The sequence below is a fragment of the Eurypyga helias genome, unplaced genomic scaffold, assembly GCF_000690775.1.
Source record: "Eurypyga helias isolate BGI_N326 unplaced genomic scaffold, ASM69077v1 scaffold31595, whole genome shotgun sequence".
Taxonomy (NCBI): domain Eukaryota; kingdom Metazoa; phylum Chordata; class Aves; order Eurypygiformes; family Eurypygidae; genus Eurypyga; species Eurypyga helias.
This window is the reverse complement of record NW_010251293.1, coordinates 1-8,559: the sequence shown is the minus strand read 5'-3', so window position 1 is coordinate 8,559 and position 8,559 is coordinate 1. Positions and strand designations below refer to the sequence as shown.

The 8,559-nt window shown below is 50.9% G+C and overlaps 1 protein-coding gene across 2 annotated transcripts; it reads right to left on the bottom strand.

The window, feature by feature from the left end:
* Nucleotides 1-3,510: 3,510 nt before the first annotated feature.
* On the bottom strand, nucleotides 3,511-8,506 carry PHB (prohibitin). 2 transcript variants are annotated; one of them, XM_010151992.1, is made up of 6 exons: nucleotides 8,379-8,506; nucleotides 7,814-7,975; nucleotides 7,260-7,402; nucleotides 6,019-6,135; nucleotides 4,849-4,944; nucleotides 3,511-3,884 (listed from the first exon to the last, which is right to left on the bottom strand). In XM_010151992.1, the coding sequence occupies exons 1-6, from the start codon at nucleotides 8,464-8,466 to the stop codon at nucleotides 3,672-3,674; spliced, it is 819 nt and encodes a 272-aa protein (XP_010150294.1). In that variant the 5' UTR covers nucleotides 8,467-8,506; the 3' UTR covers nucleotides 3,511-3,671. The 2 variants fall into 2 exon arrangements, with proteins under 2 accessions (XP_010150294.1, XP_010150295.1); XM_010151993.1 differs by lacking the exon at nucleotides 4,849-4,944 and having other exon boundaries at nucleotides 3,672-3,722; nucleotides 6,112-6,135; nucleotides 8,379-8,505.
* Between the last annotated feature and the right edge of the window lie 53 nt (nucleotides 8,507-8,559).

The following is an 8,559-nucleotide window of genomic DNA, read 5'->3' as shown; positions in this document are numbered from 1 at the left end:
CCTCCTTTCAAGTGGCATCATCCAGCTGCCTCCCACCCACGATCATGGCTCACCTTGGGCTGAAGTGTCTTACTCAAAAGACATGGCACACGGTGGTCATGGAGTACCATGTCGGAGACAGTGGTTGTCCCTCCAGGCACGGTCACAAGACAGTCCCTCTCTTGCTTGGAGGGTGAGGAGGAGGGGGAACAGCTGCCATTTAGAATAGAATCACAGAATGGTTTGGGTTGGAAGGGACCCTAAAGACCATCTATTTCCACCCCCTGCCACGGGCAGGGACACCTTCCACTAGACCAGGTTGCTCCGAGCCTCATCCAGCCTGGCCTTGGACACTTCCAGGGATGGGGCATCCACAGCTTCTCTGGGCAACCTGTCCCAGTGCCTCCCCACCCTCTGCAGGAAGAATTTCTTCCTGATATCTAATCTAAACCTCCCCACTTTCAGTTTAAACCAGTCACCCCTTGCCCTGTCACTCCGTCCTTGAAAAGGTCCCCCCAAACTTCCTTGTAGCCCCTTCAGGTACTGGAAGGCTGCAATAAGGTCTCCCCAGAGCCTTCCCTTATCCAGGCTGAACAAGCCCAACTCTCTCAGCCTGTCCCCATGGCAGAGGTGCTCCAGCCCTCGGAGCATCTCCGTCACATTCTCTGGACCTACTGAATAAGGTCCAATGTCATCCTTTAGTGTAACCAGCCAGCCAGTTCCTTATCCACTGAGTGGTCCATCCATCAAATCCACATCTCTCCAGTTTGCAGACTGGAGCGTCATGCGAGAGAGCATCACATGCTTTGCACAAGTCCAGGTAGATGATGTCAGTAGATTTCTGGAGCATCTCCAGCACCTCTCTACACCAGAGTTGCAGAGAGCAGGCAGCCCTTGCCATAGCTCTGCGCTGCAGCTGGGGACAGTGTCAGGACCCCAGGCTGATCAGCTGGCTCTCTGGGATAATACTCCTCTCTCTGCCCTCACTGCAAAGCCACACACCTCAACCCTCTCCCTTGTTTCTCCAACCCAGGTTGTGCTCCACTTCCATGAACAGGTTTTTTTAACGGGATTAAGAGCAACAAGGTTAGAAACACCAAGTGGAGAGGGTGGGGATGTCATGTTACCGAGCCCCAAGCTCTTTCTATTGCCCTGACAAGTAGAGCACTGAGAGAGAGTGTTCACACCCTGCTACCACCTCCCGAAAGCTGGGAGGGAAGGGCCCAGCATCCTGGGAAATTCAGCCTTTGACCCTTCAGCCCAGCCTTGGCCAGGAACACCAGGCGGGCCAGTCCTTGACTGCACAGTCCCAACTTTTTGTTTTGTTTTGTATGAAGGAGTCTGCCGGCACCTAAGAAGTTTGGCAGAGATGCAGCTCGCAGAGCAGCATCCATCCGACAAGCTGTTTCCTCGCCCAGTATCCCTGTGCAGCCCACACAAAATCACGTCCTGATTTTAGGGTCACCATTCCCATCTGGAGCCAGATAGCTCGACAGCCCACACGGTCTGCAAGGCTGAAGAGCAGCTATAAACAGTATAAACAAGGGGTTCAGCTAGCACACCCCGAGATAGCTACGAGTTCAAAACCAGCTTTGAAGTCTGATGAGTTCACGGCAGCTTTAGGCATTAAGCGAGGCAGAGCGAGGGTAAAGGAGCAGTTAACAGCCAGGGAACATTTGTAAAAAGAATTACACCCAAAAGCAAAGGAAATGGTGATTAATCAGACCCAGGGGCCACTGTTAGAGCCTCAGATACCTTCTCCAGAGAGGCTGACAGCAAAAGCAGCAGGAAACACTCCACACTCCACTGAAAATGCAGAACTGGGGGGAGCGGTAACGCAGAGCCACAGAAGCTGAGAAGGGATTTCAGACACACTGTTTTGAGCCCAACACCTGGTGCATGAAACTAACGGAGAGAAGCGCAGGAAACGCTGCGGGGGCTTTAAAAGGAGCCTTGGGAGAAAAGTGGAAGCTCCCTGAGAAGTGTGTGAAGCGGTAAACCAGAAGAATAAAGAACAAGAGCACTGGAGGGGGCAAAAGTCTGGAAGTTATTTGGGAGTTACGGATCAGACTGCTCAGCTGCTTAAAGTATTTTGCAAGCTCAGGCACCTCATCACTGCAAGAGCATACCCTGCCCAGCAGAAAAAGCAGGCAAGTCTCCGTTTTGCCAGAGGTGAGAGCAACAACCCAAAGTGGCTGTACGACGACAAAACAAAACAAGCCCACCAATCACGGAAGCTTTCTGGAGGGCTCAGTGTCCTCCGGGTAGTGATGTCACCCACCTAAGACTTTGTTGCTCAGGGACAGCAGACAGCATATGAGCATCTTGTTTGCAGGAAGGGGGTAACGGCATGCCAGGCTAGTACCCTCCCTTCTGACAGCCACCCACAGGCTTGAAGTTCACTGCAGGCTGCATCTGGTACAGTACAACCCCCGTTCTCTTACCAACGGCACGGCGTTGCATCAAAAGAGCACCCTGGAAAAATGTACGTACATGCAGTAAATGACAGCCTGAACTGTGCATGGAAAGCAATGAAAAGCCCTCGCAATAACCTCAAGATACTCTCAGCCTTACCTTGTTGCAGGAATTCAGCCTAAGAATCATGTTTCAAGCTTTTAGTTGTCAGGAGCAAGATCTATGCCTGTGCTACGAGACTTTAATCCAAATAACCTAGCACAAGCACGAGGTGTCTTGCTCCGCTGAGCAACCTTCATTCTTCTGAGATATAAAAAAACCCCCACACTACTACACTTGGGACTGTGACATTTATTGAAGGCTGGTTATACAATCTCGCCCATCACATCCTCCTCACAGTTCAGATTCCCTAAATAAAAAGAGCATTGATGTAACAGAGAATTCTGCCCACCTCTGACTGCCTGAGCCACGGAGCACTGAGTCATCCCCTCTTTGTCCCAGGTGCCATCTGGAATAGGCCAACTGCCACTTCTACTGACCTGGGTGAAAGAACCAACGCTGCACAACAAGGCAGCAAACAGATCAGCGTGCAGCAGTGGGGGGAGAAGTGGAGATGTCCCATTCCAGCATGTACATGAGAAGTATTTCCTACAGAGGAAGTATTTTCTCCATGCCTGAAACATAACCACTGCATAAAGTGAATCTCTGCTGTTCTCACACCCAGCCACAATCCACTCGATCTGTGTCTCCAGCTACGGTTCACACAGGCATAGCAGAGCCAACAGCTGAGATGTCCTCTTACTCTCAGCAGACGCCTGAAAAAAAGACTGGCTTGACTGAAGAGCGAGCCCTGAGCATCCCTGTTCCATAGTCCAGGACCTGCAAGTCTGTAACGACCCTGGCTCGGCCAGCCTAAAGGCACTGAAGCATTGCTGTGAAATCGGAATGATCGAGCTCTTGTGGTCAGGGAGTCACCTGGGCTACCTGTTTGTCCCAGGAGCGAACAGATGAAAACTCTGCTCCTGTTGCTCAAACTGCCTGGCAAGGGGCAATTCTCAAACCTATCTTAATGGTCAGTGGAGCCACTGCTCTGACTGTACATGGGAGGAATGCAGGTTTGTTGTCAAGAGTGTTCAGTTTTATTTGATCGAGAATTCAAAATGGGTTGAATTTTAAATTTCCTCTGCTTTTACCAACGAGGAAAATGCAAAGATTCTTTTGGAAAGGGCGGATCTGGTACGTAGAGGTACAGGCTAGCTATGGCTGCAGAGCCAGGTTCACTGTGGCAGCTGGAGGAGCACAGACTGTCCAGAGGGCAAATAGGTGATGTTGCGGGACCGTGAGAGCTGGTACGCGATGTCTTCAGCTGCCTCCAGCTTGCGCAGCTCAATCAAGCCATCGCCTGCAGTGGCCAGCGAGTTGGCAATCAGCTCGGCTGCTTTCGAGTCTCCCTCAGCAGAGATGACAGCTGCTTTCTTCTGCTGCTCAGCCTGAAAGTGAACAGGTGAGAAGGGGAATAAGCAACAGACAAAACGAGCAAAACAGAAGGAAGATGCTATCATGTTTAAAATATAAATTCCCACTTCACCACCCTACTGTTCTTTTCCCCAGGAGAGCTCAGAGATAAGGTGATTGTATTTTAATGCTATATTCTGTTAGACTTTTTCTGCCTACTGTGGCAAGAAAGGTTGAAAAATCATCTTGAAATTGCCTTATCAGTCTTAACCTCATGAAACATTAACCCACTTAAGGGCACTCTTGGTGGAAAATTGTCTATGAAAGATTCCAGAATTTCAGTGGAGTTAAAACCAGGTCAGATAAACGCTTCTATGTTTAATCATCTTGGCTGGTTACATGCATTTTACTGCATCCACTGCATTAACTTTGGGTGCAGTTGTAGGTTTCTCGCAGTCTCAACTAGCGTGTTTCCTCAGCATACCAGGGTACTTTTACCTGAAATCGTTTTGGTGGATGCTGACTGAGATCCTGGGCTGATCTGAAATCTTGCGGTCTGTGACACTCCAAGGACACAGGCCCTCGTGCCCAGGATTATCAAATGCCAGGGGTGGCTTTGGCCACCCTCTCAAAACGGACAAACAGCAGGATCACTCAGGTTGCAAATCTCAACCCTGAACCCCATTTTTAACTGACACTTCTTCCAGAGTGCTGTTTCTTCCCTCCTCCGTGCAGGCATTTCTGTTCAGCACTCCAGTAAGACTATGACATGGCAGTAAAAGAAAAAGACCCTAAAACCCAGCAAAGCCAATCTCAGACTTTATCTGTCCAACAGTCACGTGCCAGAGCTGGGAACCCTATGAGCATTATGACCCTAAGTGACTTCATCACACAGCCTGCCCAGTCTCCTGGACAGATGAGTGAGATGTTCACTGCAAGCTAGTGGGAAGGAGATCTCATTAACCATCCCTTTCCAAGTTCCTCAGAAGGACAAGGTACCTTTTCCACAATGAATCTGGCTCTCTCTGCTTCTTGCTGGGCCACTTGCTTCATTTCCACCGCCTCTGTGAACTCCTTGCCAAAGGTCAGATGGGTCTGCAGGGCAGAAATCAAGCAAATTTGACAACACTGACAGTTTACAGCAGCACCGCTGTGACCCAGGCAGCTCTCAGTGAAGCTGGTATGGAGATGGAATGCTAGTATTCCCAAAAGAACAAAAACTGGGACAAGAGGGCATCCTCATCCGGTTTTGAAGTCTCATGGGAGACACCACAAGCACAGCTTCAGTCCAGCAGACCAGTAACACCAGTACCTTCAGAGACACACCACACTTGTCTAAGCGCCCAGAAGGAGCCTGCTTGCCCAGCGCTCCCCTGTCAAGGCGGAGAAGCCCGCTGTCTGCTGAGCCATCCTCTATGACGCGCTGGTGTGCTCAGCCCAGGCTGCTGGGACAGTTGCCGGCTCTTGGGATGGGACAGGTGACTTTCCTTCAGTAGTGGGCTCACGAGAAAGTACCAGAGAGTCAAAACTCACATGTTGCAGCAACCAAGTCACCTTCCTGCTAAGACTTCCTATATGTCCCTTTCCCCTAAGCAGCCTTTCGAGGGAAGGGTGCGCGTACAAGCCAGATTACACTAGATTTAATTTACAAAGCTTATAGGGAGATAGGAGTGGGAGAAGGGGAGAGCTCCCTCCTTGAATAGTCTTAGAAGACACAGCCAGCAGAAAAACTAGTACTCTGTAAAAAAAAAAAAAAAGGGATGCTATCAGAAATGGCTATTTTCACTACCTCCTCATGCCTGGCACTTTCTCCCTGTGTCTCAGGGTGCTTGTGGAACAGCTGCCTTCTCTAAAGCAATGTGCAGCCTGATCCATCACCCACAGAAGCGTTTGCTTTTCGTTTTAACTACGAAAGCCCTGCAAAGCGAAGTCTGTGAATACGCCAGCACAGCGGAGCCGTCAAGGGCTTGCTCAAGGTCACAGGCCAGCGACACCACCAGAGCCACTGACTTGAGCTGTAACCGCTACATCACACGCGACTGCAGACAGACAAACCTAGTCCATGTGTCCAGCCAGCCCACTCTTCTCTGACCCTCCATGGAGTCTCTTCTCCACTGCTCTTATTTGGGCACACTCCAAAGAGGAAAACTGAAGAGGGAGAACTCTTACCAAGGACACATCATCCAAAATGAGCCCGAAGGTTGCTGCTCTCTCTGTGAGGTCTTCGCTCACTTGCCTTGAGACCAACTCCCTCTGAGTGATCAATTCTCCAGCATCAAAGCGAGCCTGAAATCAGGATGGACCACAGTGAGAAGCGATAGCTTTCCCATGCCCCACCTGTCTTTGCACCCATGAACCCCAAAGTTAATCCGATTTTTCTCCCAAAGCCAGCAAACGCTTAGCTGCCCAGACATTCGATTCAGAAACAGACTGAATGGCTAGGAATTTAGAATCACAGAGTGGTTTGGGTTGGAAGGGACCTTAAAGATCACCTAGTTCCAAGCCCCCTGCCATGGACAGGGACACCTTCCACTAGACCAGGTTGCTCCAAGCCTCGTCCAGCCTGGCCTTGGACACTCCCAGGGATGGGGCATCCACAGCTTCTCTGGGCACCCTGGCCCAGATTCTCCCCACCCTCTGTGGGAAGAATTTCTTCCTGATATCCAATCTAAATCTCCCCACTTTCAATTTAAACCCGTTACCCCTTGTCCTGTCACTACAGGCCCTTGGAAAAAGTCCCCCCCCAGCTGCCTTGTAGCCCCTTCAGGTACTGGAAGGGGCTATAAGGTCTCCCCGGAGCCTCCTCTTCTCAGGAGAATGCTCTCCCTCACCCTGCTGGCCATGTTTCTCTGGATACAGCCCAGGATACGGTTGGCTTTCTGGACTGCCAGCTCATGTCCAGCTTTTCATCCCCCAGTACCCCCAAGTCCTTCTCCTCAGGGCTGCTCTCGATCCATTCTCCCCCCAGCCTGTACTTGTATTTGGGAGGTTGGCCAGTGGAGCGCTTAACGTAAAAGCGCACAACTGGACTAAAGTTGGTTGGTAATCTAGCAGTCCTCTGGGGATGCTTCCAAAGCCAGAGGTCTTACAGAAGAAATTAAAATCCCAGCCTCCTGACTATGACTCCCAGCCTGAAGAGCAGAGCTAATGGCTGAGAGCAGGCAACGAAGAAACCTCTTTCCATCCAGAGATCATCCAACGTGGATCAAGCAGGCCAGGCAGCCAGAGTGATTGAGAAACAATTAATATAGCTACAATTAGTTTTCCTGGATGGCCCGTGAAAGCCTGGGGGGTGGAAAGAGAAGTCTTATTCCAGAGCATGACATATTCCACACTCCCGCAGGTCCCTTGCTGCTCAGGAAGAAAGCAACCTAATGGGCAGATCCCAGCAGCTCTCACACTGTCCTTACCACAACAGACTTGAGGATTTCGGTTGTAATTGAGGGCAGGACACGCTCATCGTAGTCCTCTCCGATACTGGTGAAAATCCGGGGTAGCTGGGCAGTCACTGGTCTGAACAGGATACGCAACGTGATGTTCACGTTCTGTAGATCTGCAGAAAGGGAATCGCGCGTTCAGTGGCAAACCACGCGGCCAGGAGACATGCCAAAGCTGGCCTCTCCAGGGCACCCAGATGAGAAAGAGTACACAGCCTTCGTTTTGCCAGCAAAGACGAGTTACTGTCGCTACCCCATTCACCTCGGGACCCAAATCCTCCTTAAAGGTCAGATTTAAGCTTCAGATTGTTTGCGCTGCAGGGAACGACTTGCCCTACCCGCAAGGCGGAGACTTTATGTTTAAAGAGATGATTTACAGGACTGCAGGAAGGGTCCTTTAATCTGTTCTGTACCTAAAAAGACAGATCCAACCATTCTGTGCCAAACTGACCTCGGGACACATGGGATCTCCACATCCAGAAGAAGCACAATCATCAAGGGCTTTCTCACGGTTGCCAAACACTCACCTTTGCTGCCGGTGATCACAGGAATGTTACGGGGGCGAGAGCGGCAGTCAAAAATGATGGGTTTCTGTACCCAGGGGATGAGGAAGTGGGTACCTTCTCCTACCACTGTGTCCTGGACCCCACGGAATCGGTCAAAGATGACAGCTCTGTGGCCCGCATCAACTAGAGAAGAAAACGGCACGTCAAGCGCGGTTTTGCGATCACCACCCGTAGCACCGCACACCACCAAAACCTCCTCTGTGGAAATGGTCTAGCGGGAATAGTTAAAGCCTTTTGCTACAGGAGCCCGGTGAAACGAATTAGATTGTTGGGAGCAACAAGGCACAGACGCAGCCGCAACTCCCGGCCCCCCGCCTGCTCACAGGGCAGTGGCCGACTGACCGCTTTCTAGAGAAAGGCCCTCGCGATCCTCTTGCTTGTGCAACGCAGGAGGTGTAACGCAGCCCAGCACGGCTCCGCGTTGGCTTTCCCCCGAAGCCATCGGCAATAAAAGCACAGAGCAGCCGAGCTACCGACCAAACAAAGATACGAAGGGATCTGGAAGCGCTCAGCTTCTCCCACTCACCGTTGTAAAGAGCAGAATTGACCACTCCACCTGCCACAGCCAGCCCCAGGCCAAGCTTCCCAAGACTTTCAAACACCTTCGCTGCCATTTCACACGTCCGGTTCCAGTCCCTTCAAAAAGTCCCTCCTGGAAAAATAAAAACCAAAGCAGGAGCTTGTTAAAACCCTGTTTAACAAGAAAG